Raw genomic sequence first — 22,845 nt, 5'->3', positions numbered from 1 at the left:
GGGGGGGGTCCCCACGGAGGTGGAGGTGGGGGGGGTCCCTACGCCCAGGATGGGTCCCGTGGAGTGTCCCCACCGTGGGGGGTGTCCCAACTCCCAGGGGTGCCCCTGGTGCACATTCTGGGGGGGGAGGAATCCCCCAAATCCCCCAAATCCCAGGGGTATCCCCACTCGTGGCGGGGGGGGGCACTCATGGAGGTGTCCCCAGTCCACGTGTCCCCCCCACACTCACCCCAGGGAGCTTCATGGCCATCCACCCCTGGGGTTATGGGGAGCATTCCGCAGTGTGGACTCCGCCCCCCCCCCCCGCCCCAACACCCCAAAATTGGGGTACAGCCCCCCCCCCCGAAAAAAAAGCGAAATTAAGGCTGCATGCGGAGGGCCCCGTCCAACCTCACCACCTCCCCGTTGACCATGGGGTTTTCAGCCAAGGCCTGGACGAGGTGGGCGTATTCGAGGGGGTGTCCCAACCGCGAAGGAAAAGGCACTTGTTGCCCCAAAAAATTACGAACTCGTTCGGGCAAACCAGCCAATAACGGAGTGGAGAACAAACCTGAGGGGAAAACAACACCCCCCGCCCCAAGAAAAAATAAAATTAAAAGGGGTGAATTACAGCCCTGTCCCCCTCCCATTTCCCATTCGAACTGTCGTCCCCCCTCGAAAAAAAAAAATTAAAATAAAGGGGGTGAATTATGTGTGTGTGTCCCCCATATCCTTACCTGGAGCAATGGTGACCACCCGGATCCCCAGCGGCGCCAGGTCACGGGCGATGGGGAGGGTCATACCCACGATGCCGCCCTTGGAAGCCGAATAAGCTGCTTGACCCACCTATAAAGGACGCACATGAGCTTTTTTGGGGGGTCTTCCCCCCCCCCCCCCCCAACCCCAATCATCGTTTGCCGGTGCTCACCTGTCCCTCGAAGGCAGCCACGCTGGCGGTGTTGACCACCAGACCTCGGTGGCCGTCGGGGTCGGGCTTGTTCTGGCTCATCAGGCGGGCGCTGAGGCGGATGACGTTGAAGGTCCCCACTAAGTTCACCTGAGGGGGGGATGGGGGGGCGGCGGGGAGGGAGGTTGGGGTCTGGGGACACCCCCAAACCTGACTGACACCCCCACGGCCCCCCCCGCCCCGTGCTGTGCCTGGGATCACCCGTGATCCCCAAGGTCACCCTGTTGAGTGGGGACACCCCACAACCATGACCACCCTATTGACTAGGGACACCCCACAACCGGACCAGGGACACCCCATAACCACGACCAACCTATTGACTGGGGACACCCCACGACCACCCTGTTGTCTACGTATGTTGTCACCCCCCCCCCGCCCCATTGAATCCAGGGCCACTCCACACCCCCACCCCATTAACCTGGGACACCCCAGGACTACCCCATGGACCTGGGATACCCCAAAACCACCCCATTGACCAGGGACACCCCACAACCACCCCCACCCACTACCCTTGAACCCAGGGCCACTCCACACCCCCACCCCGTTAACCTGGGACACCCCAGGACCACCCCATTGACCGTGAAAGCCCCCCAGCACCGTACTCACGTTGATGACCCTCTGGAAGTCCTCCAACTCGTGGACCTTGTCCTTCTTGCTGTTGTAGGTCTTGACGGCGATACCCACGCCGGCGCAGTTCACCGTCAGGTCCAAGCGCCCGAATTCCTTTTGGGTCAAAGCCAAAGCGTCCCCCACTTCTTCGGCCGACGTCACCTACGACGTCAAGGTAGACCCCGCGCCCAAAGCCAACGTTAGCGGTGGGGGGCAAAACGGAAGAGAAACCGCGTCCCGTTCCCCCCGCCCCCCACACCTTTGGGTGCTCACGTCGGCGGGGGCGAAGGCGCAACGTTCTCCCAATTCTTTGGCCAGTTGGACCCCCGATGAAGAAGGAAGGTCGAGGAGAACCACCCGAGCTCCTTGTTCCACCAGACGTTCCACCGTAGCTCGTCCCAGTCCCGAAGCACCGCCGGTCACCAACGCCACCAGTCCCTGGAAGTTTATTTTTTTTTGGTGTGTGGGGGGGAAATAAGGACAAAAGGAAAAAATTAGTGTGTGTGGGGTGTTAAAGAAGAAGGGAAGCCTTTCGCGGTGGTCTACAGAGGGTGTGGGGGGGGTCTGCTTTACCTTCACGCTGCGGATGGCCGCCATCGTTCCTCCCGCTGCCCGGCCAATGGGGGGGGGGGGGGGGGGGGGGGGCGGAGCTCGGGAGGGATCGTGGGAGGGAAAGAAGGGGGGGGGGGGACACACGACACACGGGTGGGGAGACCTATGGGGGAGAGGATGGGGGGACCTCCCCCCCCAAGGGGAGGGGGGAGAGAATGGGCCCCCCCCCCCCCGGGGGGGGGGGGGGAAGATTAAGACCCCCCGGGGGGGACAAGATTGAGACCACCCACCGAACCCAAAAAAAGGGGACAGGATGGGGACACCCCCTCCCCTCCAGGGGACAGGATCAGGACCCTGGGGGGGGGCCCCCACTGTCCCCCCCCCTCCTTGTCCCATCCTCCCACTTAACGTGGCGACCGGCCAGGGTATAACATTACCTCTGACCTTCCCGGGGGGCAACCGCAGCACCCGTTTCCCACCCCACTCCTGCCAAAATGGAGGAGAAATCACCCAAAATCCCAGGTAGAACAAGGTGGGGAGGGGGTGGGGGTGAACTGGTGTTGGGGGGGGAACACACAAACGTGCCCTAAGGGGGGCAAATACACCCCCCCCCTCCCCCAATGCACCCGTTCTGCCCCAGATTGGGGTGCAGGAGGGGTCTGGGGGTGCAAGAGTCAATTTGGGGGGGCTAAACACTGATGTAGCCCCCCCCACCAAACAGCCTCGGTACCCCAATTTACCAACTGCCCCACCATGGTGGTCCTGGTGGGGTTGCCAGCCCGCGGCAAGACTTATATCTCCCGTAAGCTCACTCGTTATCTCAATTGGATTGGCACCCCGACACGGGGTGAGTATTTTTGGGGTGTAGAGGGTGGTTTGGGGGGGGGGGGAAGGGTTTGGGGTATCCCCTAACTCCCCCCCCGCCCCACAGTATTTAACGTGGGGCAGTACCGGCGCAAAGCCGTGCAGAGCTACAAGAACTATGAGTTTTTCCGTCACGATAACGAGGAGGCTATGCAAATCCGCAGGTTAGAGGAAGTGGGGGGGGGTCTGGGGGTTGTGGGCATTTTTGGGGTACACTTTGCGGGGAGGCAGAGCTGATGGCACCCCCTCAAAATTTCCCTCCCCAGGCAATGCGCATTGGCTGCCCTTAAGGACGTCCGCAACTATCTGAGCGCCGAGGAGGGGCAAGTGGCGGTAGGAGATACCTCCCCCCCTTGCACAAACTACCCCCCCACTTTTTTTGGAAGGGGTCCAAACTGGCCCCCCAAACCCTCAGGTGTTCGATGCCACCAACACGACACGGGAACGCCGGGCCCTGATCCTGCAATTTGCCAAGGAAAATTGCTACAAGGTACTGGCAGCATAATTTTTTGGAGGGGATGGGGGGTGTGTGTGTGTGTGAGCACACAGTATTTTGGGGCACTTATAGAATTGGGGGGGGGTGGGGGGGGCTACAGCACTTTGTCGGAGGGATGGCAACGCTGCTTTGGGGGGTGTTCACAGCATGGGGGGGGGGCAGCGGCACTGCTTTGGGGGGGCTTTACAGCACATTGGAGGGACGACAGCGCTGTTCCAGGGGTGTTCACAGCATGGGGGGGGGACAGTGGCAGTGTGTTGGGGGGTGTTCACAGTATGGGGGTGGTGGTGGCACTGTTTTGGAGGGGGTAGTCTCAGCATGGAGCAGGGGGAGCAGCACTGCTTTGGGGTGGAACAACATTGTGCTTGGGGGGGGACAGCAGCACGGCTTTAGGGGTGCTCACGACATGGGGGGGGGGCCATCGGTGACCTCATTTTGCCCACCACCACCCAGGTTCTGTTCATCGAATCCATTTGCGATGACCCCGCCATCATCGAGGAGAACATCAAGGTGAGAACCTGAGAGGGGAGGGACACACATACACACACGACAAGGACCCTCAGGGGGAGCCCTGTGTCACCCCCCACCCCCCAAAATCATGTCCCCCCAGCAAGTGAAGCTGAGCAGCCCCGACTACAAAGGCCGTGCCCAGGAAGAAGCGGTGGCCGACTTCCTCAAGCGCATCGAATGCTACAAAGCCACCTACGAGCCCCTGGATGAGCAGCTGGACAGGTGACACCAAACCCCACACGTGTGTGTGTGTACGTGTCCCCTCAGCTTGGGGACCCCCCTGACTGACATGGGGTGTTACCCCCCCACCTTATCCCAAGTGGGCTGTCCTACATCAAGATTTTCGACGTGGGGTTGCGGTACCTGGCAAACCGGGTGCAGGGTCACGTCCAGAGCCGCATCGTTTATTACTTGATGAACATCCACGTCACCCCCCGCGCCATCTACCTCAGCCGTCATGGCGAGAGCCAGCTCAACCTGTGGGGACGCATCGGGGGGGACTCGGGGCTCTCCCCTCGGGGGCAGCAGGTGGGGTCGGGGAGGGGGACACACACACACACACACACACACGGTGATAATGGGCCCGTGGGGTGGGCACCAGTGTGGAGGGGCTGGAGTAAGGGAGCAGGGCTGTGGGGATAGGGAATGGAGGGGCGGGGCTAAGGGCAGGGGGAGGGGCTAAGGGAGGCTGTGGGTAGGTCTGTGGACAAAGGGGCGGGGCTAACAGAGGAGGCCACACCCCCAGCTGCCACCATTGCCTAGAGTCAAGCCACTTGCACAGAGGCAAGGCTAAGGGAGCAGGCCACACCCACGGGGGGTGTGGAGCCACAAAAGGGTGTGACCAAGGGATAAAGCCACACCCCCGTAGTGTGCGTGGGAACACAAAGGGGTGGAGCCAGGGGCACAAACCACACCCCCAGTGCTTTATGCAAAGAGCTAGGAGCAAGCCACACCCACAAGGGGTGGAGCTACCAGAAGGGAACACCCACTGGGAGGGGTGGGACTGAGAGCAGACCACACCCCCAAGGGGGTGGAGCTAAACCAGCAAGGGGCTATCCCATCCCTTACCATTGCACAAGGGGCATGGCAGGGGTGGAACCCCACCCTATGGGTGTGGCTGGGGTGGGAAAACCCCACCCTATGGGCGTGTCCACCCTCCCCCCCAGTACGCCCAGGCCCTGGCCGAATTCATCCGCAGCCAACGGATCCGGGAGCTGAAAGTTTGGACCAGCCACATGAAACGCACCATCGAGACGGCCGAGGCCCTGGGGGTCCCCTATGAACAGTGGAAAGCCCTCAACGAGATCGATGCTGTGAGTCACCACCTCTTGTTTTGGGGTTTTGGGGGGGAGGGGGGGACACCCCCAAATCCACCCCACCCCCCCCCATACATCCCTATCCCGCAGGGCGTCTGCGAGGAGATGACCTACGAGGAAATCCAGGAGCGCTACCCCTATGAATTCGCCCTACGGGACCAGGACAAGTATCGTTACCGTTATCCCAAAGGCGAGGTAAACCCCCTCCCCCCAAATTAATGCAGCGTTTTGGGGGGGACAACACACACTCACGACACCCCCCCCCCCCCCAAAGTCCTACGAGGACCTGGTGCAGCGATTGGAACCCGTCATCATGGAGCTGGAACGGCAGGAGAATGTGTTGGTCATCTGCCACCAAGCCGTCATGCGTTGCCTGTTGGCTTATTTCCTGGATAAAAGCGCGGGTGAGGGTTTTGGGGACAGTTAGGGATCTTTTGGGGACACCCCCAGACCCATTATCCTACCCCCAACACCCTCCCCCTCTTTCCTTCCACCCCCCCACTGCCCAGATGAGCTGCCCTACCTCAAGTGTCCCCTACACACGGTGCTCAAGCTGACCCCTGTGGCTTACGGTGAGTGCAGCGATGTCCCCCCCCGCAAAAGGGGGCTGCGTCCCCCAAAATGGGAGTGTGTGTGTCCCCCAAAAAGGGGGGACAACTCCTCACCCCTGCCAAGCTGTAGCCGGGTCCTTTCTCTCTCTGCGGGGAAGCAGGATGCGAGGTGGAATCCATCTTCCTCAACATCGAAGCAGTGAACACCCACCGGGAGCGGCCTCAGGTAAAAAGGGGCTTTCCCCCCATGTTCCCCCCCCAAAAAAAACCCCACTGGGGCACCCCAAAAAAACAGGGATGGCAGGGGGAGGCATTAGATTTTGGGGAGCCCTCCCACCCCCTGCATGTCTTCACTCTGCAGAACGTCGACATCAGCCGTCCCCCAGCCGATGCCCTGGTCACCGTCCCCTACCATTATTGAGGGGTCCTCAGCAAGTGGGGGCCCAGGGCCCCCCCCAAATTAAACCTTGCCTTAACGAAGCACTGAGCCTGGAAGTTGCAGGGCTGCATCCCAAAAGGGCACCTTTATTTGGGGGGGGGGGGGGGGGAGGGGGAATGCCAGGGTTTGGGGGGGTCAGGGTGTGGCCTTGGCCTCGTTGTACTGGCTCATCCAAAACGTGGGGTCCTTCCCTTGGATCTGGGGCGGGGGGGCGGAGAGGGGAGGAAAAAAAGAGGAAGGGATGTTAAATCAAGCCCCAGGCCTCCCCCCAAAACCCGGGGCCACCCCCCAACGTGGCCTCACCTTTGCCACGAAGCGCAGCACATCCATTTTGGAGGTCTCCTTGGCCGCCCGCGGCCCCCACTGGTAACTGAATTCGGGGGGGTCTGTCAGGGGGATGGGGGTGATCTCTAAATACCTGCAAGGGGGGGGGGGGCATGGTGAAACCCCCCAGCGCCTTTTGGGGGACCCCAAGGGGGTTGTCCAGCCCTCCCCATCCCCACGACAAACCTCTCAAGTCGCTGGGGGGAGGCGGGGGGGGGGGCCCCACAGGTGGTTGTGGTTTTTTTTGATCTGCGGTGCGGTATAAACAGCCCGGCCGAGACTGGCGCCGGTGCTGCTCTGTGCGCACCGGGGTTTTTGCGGGGGGGGGGGACACACACACAGGACATGGGGGAACCCAGGGTCTGAAAAAAGGCAGGGGGGACACACCCCCACCCCCACAGTCCGGAAAAATGGACCCCCAGACTCACTTCTGCCGCACAAACTCCTCCGTCACCAACTTCTTGACGTCGCCGAAGACCTCGTGTCGTTCCCTGAGGGCGGTGGGGTTAACGAGGGGCAGCAGCAACGAGACCCGTCCCCCATTATCTGTGTATGTCTCCCCCAATATCCTACCCTGGTTGTACCCGGAGCCGGCGGAGGAATTCCCAGACAGCACCTGGAAAAGAGGGTGTCAGTGGTGGTGGGGTAGCACTAAGGGGGAGTGGAGTACGGAAAGGAGAGGGGGGCTCACCGTCTTTGGCCGTGTTGCCCTTCATGAATATGAAGCTGAGGATGACGAGGAGGAGCCCTAGCTTTGCTGTCTGGTTGTCCCTGCAGCAGAGATGTGTGTCACCCACATGAGCGGGGGACACACACTGATGGGGTCTGCTCCCCCCCCCAAATCACCCAGCAGTAGCCCCTCACCGGTGCAGGTTCTCCCCCTCAGCGCGAGGCAGGTTGCTAGTGAGAATGTAGATATGGTGTTTGGTGTCAATCTCCACCAGCTGCAACCCAAATACCTGCAAATAGCAAAGGGTTAATCTAGCAGGGGTTTTCTCCCCCTCTGCCCAAAAAAATACCCCCACCTGCTGCAGGGTCTTGCCCGCCCGGTTGACAATCTCTGAGTAGACATCTTTGTATTCCCGGATGACTTTCTTCAGCATATCTACAGGAAAAGGGGAGGGAATCCCTGAGAGATCCTGGATGCCTGAGCTCCCCAAGGGCACTAAGGTTTTTGGTGTCCCCTAAACTCACCCGCTCTCTTGATGGGGATTTTTTTCTGGTCTTTCACAAGCAAGAACTGAACCAGCTCGCTCACCTATGAGGCAAAGACAGGGGAAAGGCTGAGAACTAGGTGATAACAGAGCAAATAAGATACATCACTCCAGGAGAGGGGATTGCCTCAACCGACCTTCTGATTCACTTGATCCTGGGAACGCCTCTCCAGGTTCCTCTGCACCTGGCTGTGCGTTGGCATCTGGCTCTGGCTAAAATCCTCATCCCCATCACCCCCCTGAAGGGAAAGACCAAGGAGATACTGCTGCTCCGGAGGGGGAACCCCACATTCAGGTGGGAAAGGGAAGAAAGAAGGCAGAGATAGCGAGGAGGCAGCCTTTTACCTGAGACAAACCCGACCCTTTACTGCGCTTCCTCTGAGACATTTCTCGCAGCAGCTCTGAGGAGAAAAAAAGCGCCAGGAGGGCTGAAACTGCGAAGAGACGTTCCCCACATCTCCTCCCCAATTCTCCCGCTTCAACCAGGCCACAAAACCCTCCCGCAACCCCCCCCCAAGGCCCGTTAAAACGACCCGGACCCACCGCCGTTACCCTCTTCCCTCTCACCGCGCCGGCTCTCCCTTTGCGCATGCGCCCGCAGCGGGCCCGCCCACACCAACCCGCCCCGCCTACACCAACCCGCCCCGCCTCCTATTGGTCCGAGCACCTCCTTTCTCCCCACCCACCCCCTTTCTGTCGCACCGCGATTGGGCGAGCGGCCGCCGCGCTTAGTTCCGCCCCTCCCCTCCGTTCGCACGTGCGGGCCGGCGGCCGCGAGGCGCGCCTCGCGACCCCCTCCCTTCCTCCCTTCAGGTGGCAAAAAAGGCGGGAAAAGCCCTGCGCGCGCGCCGCCCCCCCCCCCGTCCCCCCCGTCCCCGTCCCCTCAGGGAGACAAAATGGCGCCCAACGGCAGCACAGCCTCGCATCCACCGCTAAAAACGACATAAAACCACCCCCAAACAACCCAAAATGCCCGATTTTACCCTCCCCCTCGCCTAAATAAAAGTATTTAAAGCACCTCTGTTGCCCCCATGCCTCCCGAGCCCTCCGCTGAGGGGGAGGAAGAGGCGACAAAATGGCGGCCGAGGCTGAGGGAAGCTCGTTGCTCACGGCAATCCCCGTGCGGTGTGTGTGAGGTACCCCGCACCCCAAAAACCCAGGCAAGCCTTCATCACTTGCCTGTGCAGCTGAGAACACCGTGAAGGGGTAAGGTGGAGAACTTGAGAGGGTGACCCTGTTACTTTTAAGGGTGTACAAGGGGTTTTGGGGAGCAGTGGGGTGTGGCAGTGGGGATGCAGGATGGCTTTTGGGGTGCTCTGTATGGTTGGGGTGGCTCATTTAGTGTCAAGGGGCTGGGTAGAGGCTGCCCCATAGGGATTGGGTAAAGCTAAGAAGTAGAAATAGAGTACCCTAAATAATAGAGGTGGACACCCCCCCTGACAGTCCCCCCCCCCTCAGTTGAGCCCCCCCTTGATCCCAATTTTGGGGTTTATTAGCTGGGTACTGCCTTTACTGAGTCAGATAGAAAAATGGGGCTCCCCTCAAAATCAGGGGGGTTCCACATGCCTATTCTGTGACCCCCTCCCCCCCAGGCTGATGAAATGGGATGAGCCCCTCAAAACCTCCATAGGGATTTGGGGGCCCCTCTCCTCCCTCCCCCCTCCAAGCCTCTACAATCCAATGTCCAGGTTGAGAGACCCCCAGACCCCCCCCCCCCCCCAAAAAAAAAACCCTGTACCTCTCAGATACACCCCCATACTGCCCGTGCTTTTATTTAAAAAAGGGTGCTTTTTTAACCATTTCTTGCTTTAAAAAATTAATAAATCTTCGCTGCAAACATCTCGCCGTCAGAACTGCATGGCCGCCTCCAGTGTCTCTGAAAGCTTTGTGGCGATTTTCTCTGCGGGATGGGGGGACAGGCTCAGTTTGGGGGGGATCAGAAGGATTTTGGAGGGGGTCAGGGAGGTTTTGGGGAGTTCACAGGGGTTTCAGGGGCTTGGGAAAAGGAGGTGTCTTTACTTACCTGCTCTTTTTTGTAGCTTTTTCCTCCGTTTGCTGGCAGCCCGCAGCCCCTGGCCCTGTAACAGGGGGTGGAGGGCGGCCACCTCCTCCAAACTGGGGGCACGGGGTGCAGACCCTTCCCCGGTGCCTGCCGTCTTCACCCGGGGCTTCAGCTCCACTGTCACCGTGCCGAGCTGGGGTGGAAGGCATCAAAGATAAACCCATCAGCCCCACCCCCTCCAAAAAAACCCAATCCCTCAGCAAACCCCCAATTCCTTCTGCACCTCCAGGTCGCCATCTTCATCCTCCATGGCTACTTCTTCCTCCCCGATGGATTTCTCCTCCTCTTCCTCCATCTCCGGGACACACGGAGACAGCCCAATGCCCATCACCGTCACTGGTACAGCTACGGGGCAGGGGGGGGAGCTGTCAGGTGAGCTTTGGGGGTGTGTGTGTGTCACCCCAGTGTGCAAAGCAGGGGGGGGATCCCCTACTTCTCACCTGCCAGCGCCTCGGCGTCGCCCCTTTCCAGTGCCTCCAGGTCAAGCGCCGGTCCCAGAGTTGTCAGGATTTGGGCCTCCAGCTGCACCCCCCGCGTTTCAGGGGGGTGGGTGTAGTAGGAGATCTTCCCGCTGCAGCAGAAAAAGGGGGGGTCAGGGAGTGATGGGGAGACCCCTTCCAGCCCCCTCCCCAAGTTGGTCAGGGAGCAGGGACACCCCTCTAGCCACCTAAAAAGGGGTTCAGGGTGTGGGGAGACCCCCCCAGCTCCCCCCCAACTCACCCACCTGGTCCAGTCACGCAGCAGGGCCACGGCAGCGGCGTGGGGGTCTGGCAGCCCCCCGGGACGGAGCCGGCCCTGTCGCCGGGCCAGGTGGGACAGGAATTGCCGGGGGTCAGCGCAGGGGGGGACCCCGTAAAGCTCGCTCAGCTGTTTTGGGGTGGGGAAACGGGATAACACGCACACACGCAGGGTTTTGTCACCTCCTCCCACGCTGTTGGCACTCTGCAGCCCCTACTTCTCCCTTTGGCTCCCCACTTTGGGCCCAAAACGGGGTGGAAATGCCAAAAGAGGGGACTCGCCCCCAAAAAACCAACCCAACCCTCACAGTTGCCACAGCAAAAGGGGTCCCCACATACCCTTAGTCCCCCCAAGGGGGGGTCCCCAACACCCTTAGTCACTATGGCAACAGGCCTAAGCCCCCAAGGGGGGATCCCCAACACCTCTAGTTGCCATGGCGACAGGCCTAAGCCCCCCCCCCCCCCAGACACCCCAGTTGCCATGACGACAGACCTAAGCCCCCAAGCAGGGGTTCTCCACTCCCCCTGGGGGGTGTCCCCCACCCACCTGCTCGGGGGGGCAGCGGCGCAGGATGGCGGCGGCGGGGGTCAGGGGGTCCCGTAGGCGTTGGGGGGCCAGGGCTCCCCTCAGGGGGGCGGCCGAGGGGGGGGCCCCCGTCGCCATGACAACTCCGGGACAGTCCAACAGTTGGATGTGACGGTCCAGCTGCACCGCCTGCAGGCACCTGAAAGGGGGTGGGGTCAAGGGGGAGGGGCCTCATAAACCCCTCCCACGTTGAGAGGTGTGGCCAGTGCAGGCTCCTCCCCCGGGGGCGGGGCTTACCTGGTGACACCCGGTGCAGCCCCCACCCCGCAGGCCCGGCTCCGCTTCAGGCTGTTGATGAGGCTGCTCTTGCCCACGTTGGGGTACCCTGGGAGGCGGGAGGGGGTCGCAATTAGCACTGTATCCCCAAAACCTGCCCCCGCCCCATCTTGCAGACCCCCCAGCTCACCCACGACACCCACGGTGATGGTTGTTTTCACCTCCCCGGAGCGGCTGTAGTTGGCCAGGACGCGGAGTAAACAGTCAGCACCCACGCAGGCCCCCCCGGCCAGGACCTCCTCCGGGGCTGTCGCTGCCGGCAGCCGGCTCTGCTTCTGTAGGGTCAGGGTGGGGGGTACATCAGGGTGAGGGGGTGTCCCTGCTGTGACCCCCACCATGAATCAATCCCCCGTCTTTTTCCTTCCAGGGACCCCACCAGGTTGCGGCTCTGCTGCTGCGTGCACGCCTTGAAAGCCACGGTGGGGAACTCGGCTCGCAGGTACTTCAGCCATGCCGCCACCACGTCCCGCGGCACCAGATCTGGGGGTGGGAGGGTGGCAAAAAGAGACAAAAAAAAGGTGTCTCCCCATCGTGTGCAGGAAATAGGGACCCCCACGGCCCCCAATAAATCTCCCCCTTTCTCAAACACGTACCGATCTTGTTGAGGACGAGCACCAGGCGCTGGCGGTGCCCAGCCTGCCGGACGGCGGCCTCCAGCTGTGGGCTGCGGCAGCCCTGGGGGTCACGGGCATCCAGCACCTCCAGGACCACATCGGATGCTGCCAACACCTACCAAAAAAAGGGGGTTCAGGGTGGAGGGAGACCCTCGCCCCCCCCCAAAAAGCCACCCACCCTGCCTCCAAGGACTCACCTTGCGCAACTCCCTCCCGTACTGCCGCAGCGATGCCTCTTCTTGCGTGTCAGGCTGGGTTGTCGCCGCCTCCTACGCGACACTCTGCGTTATGGGGAAGGGCACCCCGCTACCTGAAGGACACCCCCCCACCCTCCCCCCAAAAAATAGGGGTACCCCAACATCCCACCTTGCGCTCGAACTCCCGCTGCCGTCGCAGGGCGTCATGCTGCAACCCGGCCAGGCTCCGCCGCCGTCCCACCTCCGTCTGCCGGGCCTCCTCCCGACGACGCCGGGCCTCTGCCGCCTGCAGGGATGTGGTGGTGGGGGTTCAAAACTCGGGAGGGGGGCACCCCCAAACTTCCCCCACCCTTCCCCCATTGATCTATTTCTTTCTTTTTTTTACCCTTTTCTGCCTGTTTTCGTTCTGCTGCTGGACGTGGGCGGCAAAGCGGCCCAGCTGTGGCACCCCCGGGTCCTTCTTAACTGCTGCCTTCGCGCGTTTTCCCTGGGGGGACACACGGTATGGGGGGGCTGGCACCCCCAAACCAGACCGGTGCCCCTCCCCCGGGCTTTGGGGGGTGGGGGGCGGTAGCCGTCGGTGCGTCGACCCTCACCTGGACCCTCTTCTTTCGGGCAGCTTCGACTTGTCGCCCTGTGGAGAGGGGCAGAGTGAAGGGGGGGTGTCCCCCCAAACCCCCCCGACTCCTCCCCCCAACCCCCCCAGGACTGACGGGAGCGGGTCATGGCTGTGTCGTGTCGGCTCCCCGCCCCCCCGGGCTAAGGGATCACGCGTCTGGCGCTGTGTTTTGGCGTCACTTCCGGCGCGACGGGGAAAACTTCCGTCCCTTATTAGTGAAGCACTACCGCATTTTCCGGCGAGCGTGCTCCACCGCCACACCCAAGATGGCCGCCGCGCCGTGGTGAGACTCCTGCAGCACCCAAGATGGCTGACACGCCGTACCGAAGGTGGTGTGTTGGCCACACTCGATAGCCGACCCCCCGCCACACTCAAGATGGCCGCCGCTCCGTGCCACAGCCACACTCAAGATGGCGGACCCACCCCACACCCAACATGGCGACGACACCCTGCCACCGCCCCGCCGAAGATGGCGGCTGCCATAACACCTCCCCCCCCCACCCCCCTTCCTCCCCCCCAAAAAACGACCGGGACTGCCCTTACCAAGAGTGCACTTTTTTTATTCCTTTTTCTCTCAATTTGGGGGTGGGGGAGGGGGCCGAACCTCCTCTTATATATAATTTGGGGGGGGGGTTGTCCATCCCTGTGCCCCCCCCACGGGGAGGGGGGGATGTGTGTAGAGCCAGGGGTAAGACTACACCCCTCCCCCCCAACAGACCAAAAAATAACCCCAAACCGGCAAGAAAAAAAAAAAAAAAAACAAAACCAAACCCCACCCCCCAAAAAAAAAACACCCCCCCCCCCCCCCAAAAAAAAGCCAACGAAACCAAAAAATATATATATATATTTATAGAGATCCTTTGCCATCTCTGCCGTGCCTGCCCCCCTGGGGAGGGGAGGGGAAGGGTTGAGGGGGGGTGGTGTGTGTGTGTGTGTGTGTGTGTTTTTGGGGGTTCCCCCCCCCCCGCCGCCGTCATTGTCACGCGCCGCCCCCCCTCCCCCCCCCCCCCCCCCCCCCGCCACGGCTACGCCAGCCCGAAGCCCTCGGAGCACTCCTGGATGGCGAGCAGCAACATGTGCCGCAGCTTCTCGTAGCTCTCGTACGCTGGCAGGTCCAGCTGGTTAAAGCTATTTTTTGGGGGGAGAAACACACAAAAGCGTCACCATGGTGGTGGCCCTTATGTCACTGCCATCCCGTCCGTGTCCCCCCCCCACCCCCCGGCCCCAAAAAATGTCCCCCCAGCCCCATACCAGGTGTGAGCGGAGGGCAGTCGATCGGTAGACCGGTCGTCGCGGTGAATCTGGAATTTCTGAATGCCGTTCATTCCTTCCAGGGCAGCGAAACCCTGCAGCGGCACCTTGGAGGTTCCCGTCACAAACTGTAGGAATTTGGCTCGGTCCGCTTGGTCGAAAGATCTCAACGCTCGCCAGAACCACTGGATCTGAGGTAGGAAATGAGCATCAGCACCTACCAAAACCCCCAAAATTAGGATTTTTTTGGGGGGGGAGGGGGCGGTGTTTAAAACCTCACCTGGATGGAGTTGCCCTGGTATTTGTGGTACTCGGTGTTGGCCTTGAGGTCGTCGATGTCGATGGTGGGCAGCCCCGAGATGAGAAGCTCCAGCTCTTGCTCCGTAAAAATGGAGATGAGGCGTTTGGGGATGATCTCGTAGAAACCCTCCAAAAAGGCGGCTAGTTGCTTCCGGATGGCTCCTGAAGAGGGGGAGGCGTCAGGGGGGGGTTGTTGAGGACCCCCCAGCCCCCCAGTACCCCCAAACCCGGCGGCGCTCACCGGTCATGCGCATCTGGCAGACGAGGTGGACGTACTCCTTCTTGTTCTCCTCCGTCACCAGCACGTTGGCTCCGTTGGGCTTCAGGTCCCGCACCTCGCACACCCCAAACTCCTGCACCTGGGGGCGGGGAAGGGGGGGACAAGGCGGCGGGGGGGTGTCACATGTACCCCTGGGGGACAGGGGACACCCCTAGAGAAGGGGGTGGGTGGGGAATGAGGGGACACCCCCTCTCCTGCGACAGAAGGGACGCTCTCAAGGTGGGCAGGGTGAGGGAGAAACCCCCAGGACAGAGGGGCCACCCCCAAAGACACAAGGGACACTCCTGGGACTTGGGGACCCCCCCAGGACACAAGTGACACCCCGAAAACAGAAGGACCCTTCCCCAGGGAGATTTGGTAGGGGGGGGACACGTGACACGGACATCCCCATGCCTTGTTTTTTGGGGGTGCGTGTGCCCTTGGGGGGGTCCCCGGGGTTTGGGGGGGCTGGTGTGACATGTACCTCGGTGCTGAAGGTGAGGTCGTAGCCCAGGGTGGAGACGTCGTTCTCCAGCAGGTACACCAGGCCCTGGTAGAAGTGGTAGTCCTCGCTCTCCATGTCCGTGTACCTGCGACCAGGTAGGGGGATGGTCAGAGATGCCATGAGGGGGATGCTCAGCACCTCACTCTTGGGGTTTGGCACAACATGAGGGGGTTCAGCACCCCAAAAGGGGGTTTGGTACCCCAAAACAGGCTGAACCCCACCAGGAGGTTCAGCACCCCATGACGGTGGTTCAACATCCCCTAAGAGGGGTTCAGCAGCCCGCCAGGAGGCTGAACACCCCCTGAGGGGGGTTCAACATCCAATGATGGGGTTACAACACCTCACTGGGAGGTCCAACACCCCCATGGGGGTGTTCTACACCCTGTGAGGGTGGTTCACCACCCCATGAGGGGCATTCAACACCCCACCAGGAGGTTCAACACCCCAACAAGAGGTTCCAACGCCTCATGAGGGGCATTCAACACCCCAAGGGGGTCTTGCTGCAACCTCATGAGGATGGTTCAACACCCCAAGGATGGATTTAACCCCTCCCCAGGAGGTTCAACACCCTGTGAAGGTGTTCCAACACCCCATAAGATGATTCGAAACCCCAAGAAGGGTGCTCAACACCCCTTCGAGGGTGTTCGCTGCCCCACGCTACCCCCGGCCGCCTTCTTACCGGACAGACTTGCCCAGGATGTGCTTATAGAAGGAACGGGTGAAATAACACTCGAGGAGACGGTTGTCATAGACGGCCTTGGCCACGATGCGCCCCACGAACTTAAAATAGCTGAGGTGGTTGGGGTTGCAGTGGGAGGAGGGGTTGATGGTGTAGGTGACCCTGTCACCCGGCGAGGTACGGAACAGGGCGTACATGGGGTTGAACATCTCCCGCGAGATGATCATGTACCACTCCCGCAGGAGACCCCCTGCGTCCTGGCCCTCCTCGCCCTCGAACACGATGTACCTGGAGGGGGAGGGAAGAGACACGTAGGGGGAGTGTTTTGGGGGGGTTGGGGGGTGTTCGAGAGGCCTGGGGGATGTTTCGGGGGGGGCTAGGGGTTGTTTTGGGGGGCTGGGAGGGTGTTTAGTGGGCCTGGGGGGTGTTTTAGGGAGTGTGTTCCAGGGGTCTGGGGGTGTTCTAGGGCCTATGGGGTGTTTCAGGGGGGCTAGTGGGTGTTTTGGGGGGGTGTTTTGGGGGGCTGGGAGGGTGTTTAGTGGGCCTGGGGGGTGTATTAGGGGGGGTTAGGGGTGTTTTGGAGACCCAAGGACATCCTGTAACTCCAAACCCACCCCTGGGGCCCCCCCAGTCCCCTAGTAACAGTGCCAGGGGACCACAAAACCTGGTCCCCAAGGACCTCACGTAACCCCAAACCCATCCCTGGTCACATACGTGTCCCCCCCAAACCCTAACAGAGTCCTGGGGGGTCCCCACCCCTAAACCCAACCCTGATCCCCCCAAATCCCCCACTACACCCCATTAAGGAGGGGGGATGTGAATCTCCCTCATGCTCCACCCCATCACCCTAAAACCCAACCCTGGTCCCTTTCCTGTGTGTCCCCAACCCACTGGTGCCAGGTTGGGGGGGGTCTGAGGGGATTTGTGGGGGGTCTGAGGAGGATTTGGGGGGGTCTGAGGGGATTTGTGGGGGTCTCACAGGCGGTTCTTCATCTCTTCAGGGGATTTGCGGTGCAGCTCGCGGTAGGAATCCTCAAAGACGTGGTCGCGACGGACGTGGACGGCCATGTCCTCCTTCCGCAACCCCTCATCCAGCCGCTCTAGTTCCTGTCGGAAATACCTGGCGGGGGGGAAGGGGGTGTCAGGGATTGAGGGGACACCCCCCCCCCCAAAAAAATTAAACCCCTCCATCCACGTACTTGCGCTTGACGTCGAAGTCGAGGACGCGGATGTAGTCAACCAGGACGGCGAAGGGACCGTCGGCCAAGTGGGTGGTGGATTGACGCAGGATTTGGTTCAGCACCGTCCGGTGGGTCTCTGGGTGTGGGGGGGGTAAGGGTTTGGGGGAGTCCCCGAAATGTGGGGACCCCCCGTCTTGATCTAAAACTGCTGGGGAGGTACGATTCAGCTTCCTCTGCCATATCTGGGCACCCCAAACTTCACCCGCTCCCCCCTGCCCCAGGTCCCCCTGGCAAACTTCAAAACATTCACCCCAAATCCTGCCTGGGGGCCCCCAAAGTCCCTTGAGAAACCCCCTCCGTCCCCCCAAAACCCCCTCCCAAAGCTTCAGGCTCCCTTCAGAGCCCCCCAAAACCTCTTCCCAAGCCCCAGGTCTCCCCCAAATCCCCTCCCACTGCCTCAGGCTCCCTGCAGAGCCCCCCAAATCCCCTGCAGACCCCCCCAAATCCCCTGCAGACCCCCCCCAAAACCCCTTCCTGAGCCCCAGGCTCCCTGCAGAACCCCACAAAATCCGCCCCAAACCCCCCCTTCCCACTCCTCTCACCGGCGAAGCGTAGGAATTTCTGGGTGTCGGGGGGCAGGCTGGCCGAGATGTGCATGGAGGAAGGTTCTCGGGAAAAGAAGGGGTCGAGGGAAGAGGGGGTGGCGGGGGTGAGGGGGGCGGGTGACAAAGGGGGGGGCTCGTCCTTGATGTGGGCCAGCTGGCTCTCCCGTGTGTCCCGCACCGGCGGCTTGCTCTCCCGCTCCGTGGCGTGCACCAGGAAAAAAGCCTCCACCGCTGGCTGTAGCACTGTGGAGGAGTCGGGACAGATGGAACAACGATATATGGGGTGTTGTGGGGGGGGGGGGGGGGGACCCCGAAGATGTGGGGGGCACCCCGAGGCTGCAGGGATGTCACCCCGCTCAGGATGGGATGTTGGAGAAGGCTGAGCCCCTGTGATGGGTGGGGGGGACATCTTGGGGACCCCCTGGAGGTCTTGGGGAACCCCTAAAAATGAGAGGGGGTCTGCAGCACTAATTGGGGGGCATATATGGGGTTTCAGAGGGACTCCAAAAACACAGGGGGCACCCCGAGGCTGCAGGGATGTTGCCCCATTTGGGACGGGACACTGGGCTTAAGGGACACCTTGGGGGTCTTGGGGATCCCCTGGGGGTCTTGGGGACACCTTAGGGGTCTTGGGGAACCCCCCCAAAATCCCAGGGGTACCCACCGAGGACGGCGTGCTGGTCGTGGGACTCCTCCAGCTCCTTCAGGCACTCTCCCAGCATGTCCCAGAGCTCGTCCAGGCAAAGCTGCTCACTCAGCAGGGGCAGCTCGGGGGGGCGTTCGTCCCGCTCCCCTCCCTGCGAACCCTCTGAGCCTGCGGTGGTTGGGGAATGCGGTCAGGACCGCCCTCGCCTCCCAACCCCGACCAGTATAAACTGGTTTGAACTGGGAGGTGTTTTCTCACCCACGGAGGGGGCGTCCTGCGGGGCGGGCGAGGGCTGGTCCACGTCCATGGGCGACTCGTCGCGACGGGGAGCGCCGTCCGCCTGCCCGGCCTCCGACTGGGGGGGGGGGGACGGGGGACAGGGGACGGGTTTAGGGGGCCGGGACCCCCCCCGCCGAGGGACCCCAGCCCCCCCTCTTACCCCCCCTTCGCCCCCCCAGGAGCTGCGGGGGGGGCACCCCGGTGCTCCGGCAGCTTTTGGGGGGGCAGGGGGGGGGACTGGGAGCGGCGGGAGGAGGAGGAGGAGGAAGAGGAAAAGCAGCAGGTGCGGGATGGGATGAAGAGGAGGAAGGAGGGAGGAGCAGGGGGTGAAGGCAGTGAGGATGAGGAGGGGTGAGGAAGAGAGGAGGCAGCGCAGGAAGGGAATGGAAGGGGAAAGAGGATGGGGGATGAGGGTGAAGAAAAGGAAGGTGAGGAGGGAGGAAGACTGTCGTGGGAAGGGGAAGATGAGGAGAGAGGATGAGTTGGAGGAGAACAAGGACAAAGCTGAAGAGGAGGATGGTGGTGAAAAGGAGGATGAAAACAACAAGGAGGAGCAGGAGGCAGAGGGAGGAAGGCTGTAGGGGGAACAGGATGAGGAGGGAGAATGAAGAGGGGGGAGGAGGAAGAGAGAGGAGGACAAAGACAGAGGAAAGCCATGGGAGTAACGGGATGAGGAGAGAAGAGGAAGAGAAAAGATGGTGCAGGAGGAGAAGGAGGATGAAGATGAGTTGGAGGACAAGGATGAGGACAAAGACAATGCAGAGAAGGATGACAATGAAGAGGATGAGGATGAGGATGAAGAGGAGCAGGATACAGAGGGAGGAAGGCCATGGGGAGAATGAGATGAGGAGAGAGAAGGAAGAGAGGAAATGGCACCAGAGGAGGAGGGAGAACAAGATGGAAGAGGAAGAGGGCGAGGAGAAGGAGCAGGACAGAGAGGGAAGGCGGCCATGGAGGGGTGGAATGAGAGGAGGAGAGAGGAGGAGAGAGGAGGAGAGAGGAGGAGAGAGGAGGAGAGAGGAGGAGAGAGGAGGAGAGAGGAGGAGAGAGGAGGAGAGAGGAGGAGAGAGGAGGAGAGAGGAGGAGAGAGGAGGAGAGAGGAGGAGAGAGGAGGAGAGAGGAGGGTGGGGAGGAAGGGCGGCCGTGCTAACCGTGTCTGCCTGCTGCCGCCTCCGGGCCCTCTGGCCCTCACGTACCATTTGTATGATGGCGTCGGCCTCGGCCTCCAGCTGCCGGACGGCTGCCTGGATGCTGCCAGCCGCCCCGAGGCCCCCGGCACCTGATGGAGGGGATGGGGGGACACGGGGGAACACGGGGGGGACAAAGGGGGAGGACAGAGGGCGTTAGGGGGGACACACGGACATAATTTTTGGGGGGGGGGGTGTTGAACAGGACCCCCTCCCGGCCCTTACCCAGGCGGCCGGCCTGTTTGGCTTTCTTGTGCGCGCGGCGGGTGTCGTCGCGGAGCTGGATGATGACCTGCAGGACGCGGAGGAAGAAGCGCTGCGTCGAGGTCTTGGAGGTGAGGACCGACATGGAGGGGAGCTGCAGCTCCCGCCCGCCCAGCGCCCGCTTCTGTGAGGCCACGATCACCACGCTCTCCGCCGTGTCAAACCTGTGGTGGAAGGTGGGGGAAGGGCTCGGGGTTAACGTTATCGGTAGGGACAAGGGTTAACGGCAGGAACAAGAGGTGTTATTGGTAGGGGCACAGGTTAACAGCAGGAACGAGAAGTGTTATTGGTAAGGGCAAGTGTTAGCAGCGGCAGGAAGGAGATGTGTTAGTGGTAGGAACAAGGGTTGTTTCCAGTAGGGGCAAAGGTTAACAGCAGGAGCAGGAGTTATCAGCAGGGACAAGGGTTAACAGTGGGGGTGAGAGTTGTGTCAGTAGCAGTGAGAATTAATGGCGGGGTGAGAGTTATCAGTAGGGACAAGGATTAATGGCAGGAACAAAAGGTTAACAGTAGGGGCGAAAGTTGTTACCAGGAGGAACAAGAGGTAACGGTAGGGGCAAGAGTTGTTATCGGCAGGGGCAAGGGTTAACAGCAGGGGCAAGGGTTGTATCCGCAGGGACAAGGGTTAATGCCAGGTGCAAGAGTTATCAATAAGAGCAAAACTTAATAGCAAAAGCAAGAGTTATCAGTAGGAGCAAGAGGTAACAGCAGCAAACAAGAGTTAGCAGCAGGGACCAGAGTTAACAAAAAGTGCAAGGGCAGTCAGTAGGGACCAGAGTTAATGGCAGACAGGAGCTCACCGACTCTGCATCTTCCCCTTGAGCTTGGCGCTGGGGGGCTGCTCCTCGGGGAGCCCCTCGGGAGAAGGAGCCTCGCTCTGCGCCCGTCGTTGCTGTTCCAAGTTGTATTCCCGCAATTCCGCCAGCAAGGTCCCTACACCGGAAAAAAACCCAAAAGACCCGTGACATCATCAGGAGCCGGCGATGACTTCAGTGAGCACCCGTGTTGTCCCCCCCCCACCCCCCCCCCCCAGGTCCCTCACCGATCTGTCGACAGAGGGTGGCCCCCAACTGCCGGGCGCCGCTGAGCAAAAGGCGCAGGACGGTGTCGCGGGTGGCGGCGTCCCCCCGCGAAAGCTGCAGGAGGACGTTGGCTGCGTCCTCCAACCCTTCTTCCGAGCACGAGTGTGACGTCAGCACCTGGGGGACATTGCCGGAGGGTTAGGGACACTTGGGGGATGGCAACGGCCCCCCCCCCCCCCCCCCAAAAAATTTGGGGGATCCCTGACCCGGCTTACCTCAACAGAGAGTTGGAGCTGGCTCTCAGTCAAGCCCGTCGCCGCCATCCGGGGGTCGGCGCTGCCACCGCCGCCCCCCCCCTCGGGTCCCTTCGGCCCCGGGGACTTGGCGCTCTTGGCTTGGGGACAACGGGGGATGCGTGGGGACGGTGGCGGGGGACGGGGAAATGCCACCGCCCCCCTTTATTTGTCCTCAACCACCCGATGCCAGCTCTGTCCTCAGCCCTGGACCCAGCCCCGTCCTTCGTCCTTTTCTCCACCCACGTCCCTCTCCCTGTCCCCATGTTCCCATCCCTGTCCCCATCCCCATTCCTGTGTCCCCGTCCCCATGTCCGTATCCCCATCCCTGTCCCCATGCCCATACTTGTCCCCATCCCTGTGTCCCCATCCCTGTTGCCGTCCCCACTTCCCATCCCCGTGTTCCCATCCCCATCCCCGTATCCCCATATCCCCAAAACACTCACCACCAGCCACTCCGCCGCCGCCGCCGCCGCCTCCCGCCACCGTTGCATTCCCGACGTTCCCGCTTTGCGTCGCCGGACTCGCCGGACCACCACCGCTGCTGCCACCGCTGCCGGTGGCAGCGGGGGTGACATTTTGAGGTGTCCCCCCTTCACCCCCTTTCCCTCCTTCGGGTAAAGCGATGGATATGAGAGAAAGGAGCCGGAGCAGCTTTTCCGTCAGGAGCGCGCTCCGACGGATAACGCCGTGGGATAACATATTCATCAATTGACCCAAAGGTGATGCTTCTAAACCCAATCCCGATGTTTCCGGTTCCGGTCCTCCGCTTCCCGTTCCCGTTTTAGCCGAACTTTTCCCTTTCCGGCTGACGTTCATATTATCCAATTTTACTAAAAGGTCCCAAAAATCGGTCGAGAGATTGCCTGAGGTGGGGGGGAGGGAGGGAGGAAGATTCCCGGTTGGAGGAGGGGGAGGGGGAGGAGGAGGGGGAGGAGGGGGAGGTGGGGGAGGGGGAGCTGGAGGGGTTTGAGGAGGGGGCTGGGGAGGACAAGGGCTGCCCCCCGATTTTGGGGGGCCACGGTCTCGTTCCGCTTCGTTCGTCGGGTCGCGGCCTCGTTGTTGGGTGAAGTGGCTGGGGAAGACCTGGGGTGGGGGAGGAATATTGGGGGGGTTAGTGGGGTGCTAGTGACCCCCCACCCCAAAAACATAGACCCAGAAGTTGGGAGACACCTAAATGTCACCCCTCCACCCCCCCCCTCCAGGACATGCCCTGGTGCCCAGCATGGGTTTTGGGGGGGGGGGGGGGGGGGGGTGTCCCTGTAGTGGGACCCCCAAGTTTAGGGAGGGGACCCCAACTGGGGAGGCCCCCCCCCCCAAGATGTGGTTTGGTGTTGGTGGCTTTGGGGGAGCCCCCCCAGACACCCCACGAGGTGCCTCAGTGCTCCCAGATTCCTTCAGTGCCCTCCCAAATCACCCCCAGCTCCATTACGGAACTCCCCATTACTCCATAACATGCTCC

At 61.5% G+C, this 22,845-nt stretch overlaps 4 protein-coding genes across 4 annotated transcripts in view; 1 reads left to right on the top strand and 3 right to left on the bottom strand.

The window, feature by feature from the left end:
* Positions 1 to 7: 7 nt before the first annotated feature.
* HSD17B10 (hydroxysteroid 17-beta dehydrogenase 10) lies at positions 8 to 2,191 on the bottom strand. The gene is made up of 6 exons (XM_049793350.1): positions 2,129 to 2,191; positions 1,829 to 1,993; positions 1,553 to 1,717; positions 908 to 1,036; positions 717 to 825; positions 8 to 550 (listed from the first exon to the last, which is right to left on the bottom strand). The coding sequence occupies exons 1-6, from the start codon at positions 2,150 to 2,152 to the stop codon at positions 360 to 362; spliced, it is 783 nt and encodes a 260-aa protein (XP_049649307.1). The 5' UTR covers positions 2,153 to 2,191; the 3' UTR covers positions 8 to 359.
* A 410-nt stretch (positions 2,192 to 2,601) lies between these two features.
* Positions 2,602 to 6,290, top strand: PFKFB1 (6-phosphofructo-2-kinase/fructose-2,6-biphosphatase 1). Its single transcript, XM_049793377.1, has 14 exons — positions 2,602 to 2,629; positions 2,829 to 2,954; positions 3,039 to 3,135; positions 3,238 to 3,304; positions 3,387 to 3,461; positions 3,921 to 3,977; positions 4,078 to 4,199; positions 4,298 to 4,505; positions 5,144 to 5,290; positions 5,384 to 5,488; positions 5,568 to 5,697; positions 5,803 to 5,865; positions 6,006 to 6,070; positions 6,206 to 6,290. Exons 1-14 carry the CDS (start codon positions 2,602 to 2,604, stop codon positions 6,263 to 6,265), a joined length of 1,350 nt encoding a protein of 449 aa, XP_049649334.1. The 3' UTR covers positions 6,266 to 6,290.
* Positions 6,291 to 6,340: 50 nt separating this feature from the next.
* On the bottom strand, positions 6,341 to 13,112 carry GNL3L (G protein nucleolar 3 like). The gene is made up of 24 exons (XM_049793376.1): positions 13,007 to 13,112; positions 12,890 to 12,927; positions 12,679 to 12,780; positions 12,463 to 12,579; positions 12,294 to 12,365; positions 12,076 to 12,211; positions 11,859 to 11,962; positions 11,613 to 11,757; positions 11,444 to 11,531; positions 11,168 to 11,345; positions 10,608 to 10,750; positions 10,324 to 10,454; positions 10,107 to 10,228; positions 9,845 to 10,016; positions 8,167 to 8,222; positions 7,959 to 8,060; positions 7,802 to 7,865; positions 7,633 to 7,712; positions 7,472 to 7,566; positions 7,299 to 7,378; positions 7,181 to 7,223; positions 7,036 to 7,098; positions 6,587 to 6,701; positions 6,341 to 6,481 (listed from the first exon to the last, which is right to left on the bottom strand). The coding sequence occupies exons 1-24, from the start codon at positions 13,017 to 13,019 to the stop codon at positions 6,419 to 6,421; spliced, it is 2,322 nt and encodes a 773-aa protein (XP_049649333.1). The 5' UTR covers positions 13,020 to 13,112; the 3' UTR covers positions 6,341 to 6,418.
* Positions 13,113 to 13,921: 809 nt separating this feature from the next.
* Positions 13,922 to 22,845, bottom strand: part of HUWE1 (HECT, UBA and WWE domain containing E3 ubiquitin protein ligase 1) — a 29,056-nt gene continuing 20,132 nt past the window's right edge. The window contains 17 exon segments of the mRNA XM_049793362.1: positions 13,922 to 14,040; positions 14,164 to 14,354; positions 14,444 to 14,625; positions 14,705 to 14,822; positions 15,207 to 15,312; positions 15,907 to 16,194; positions 16,886 to 17,026; positions 17,106 to 17,223; positions 17,690 to 17,935; positions 18,357 to 18,506; positions 18,597 to 18,693; positions 19,769 to 19,896; positions 20,030 to 20,232; positions 20,869 to 21,001; positions 21,111 to 21,267; positions 21,366 to 21,484; positions 21,830 to 22,469. Coding sequence (XP_049649319.1) covers positions 13,938 to 14,040; positions 14,164 to 14,354; positions 14,444 to 14,625; positions 14,705 to 14,822; positions 15,207 to 15,312; positions 15,907 to 16,194; positions 16,886 to 17,026; positions 17,106 to 17,223; positions 17,690 to 17,935; positions 18,357 to 18,506; positions 18,597 to 18,693; positions 19,769 to 19,896; positions 20,030 to 20,232; positions 20,869 to 21,001; positions 21,111 to 21,267; positions 21,366 to 21,484; positions 21,830 to 22,469 — 3,120 coding nt within the window. The 3' untranslated portion in view covers positions 13,922 to 13,937.

The sequence above is a fragment of the Accipiter gentilis genome, chromosome 38 (genome assembly GCF_929443795.1).
Source record: "Accipiter gentilis chromosome 38, bAccGen1.1, whole genome shotgun sequence".
In the NCBI taxonomy this organism is placed as follows: Eukaryota; Metazoa; Chordata; class Aves; order Accipitriformes; family Accipitridae; genus Astur; species Astur gentilis.
Note: the sequence above shows the minus strand (reverse complement) of the source record. Positions and strands in the feature narration are given on the sequence as shown.

Excerpts from the sequence above, each read along its gene's own strand:
- GNL3L (XM_049793376.1), bottom strand. Across the intron at positions 11,758-11,858 it reads AGCAGCAGAGCCGCAACCTG|AAGCAGAGCCGGCTGCCGGC; the intron begins GTGGGGTCCCTG and ends CTGACCCTACAG. Across the intron at positions 7,099-7,180 it reads CGGCTCCGGGTACAACCAGG|GGAACGACACGAGGTCTTCG; the intron begins GTAGGATATTGG and ends CACCGCCCTCAG.
- HSD17B10 (XM_049793350.1), bottom strand. The coding sequence starts at position 2,152 with ATGGCGGCCATCCGCAGCGTGAAG. Across the intron at positions 1,718-1,828 it reads GCGCCTTCGCCCCCGCCGAC|GTGACGTCGGCCGAAGAAGT; the intron begins GTGAGCACCCAA and ends TTGACGTCGTAG. Across the intron at positions 826-907 it reads TGGCTGCCTTCGAGGGACAG|GTGGGTCAAGCAGCTTATTC; the intron begins GTGAGCACCGGC and ends CGTCCTTTATAG.
- PFKFB1 (XM_049793377.1), top strand. The coding sequence starts at position 2,602 with ATGGAGGAGAAATCACCCAAAATCCCAG. Across the intron at positions 3,305-3,386 it reads CCGAGGAGGGGCAAGTGGCG|GTGTTCGATGCCACCAACAC; the intron begins GTAGGAGATACC and ends CCAAACCCTCAG. Across the intron at positions 5,291-5,383 it reads CCCTCAACGAGATCGATGCT|GGCGTCTGCGAGGAGATGAC; the intron begins GTGAGTCACCAC and ends CCTATCCCGCAG.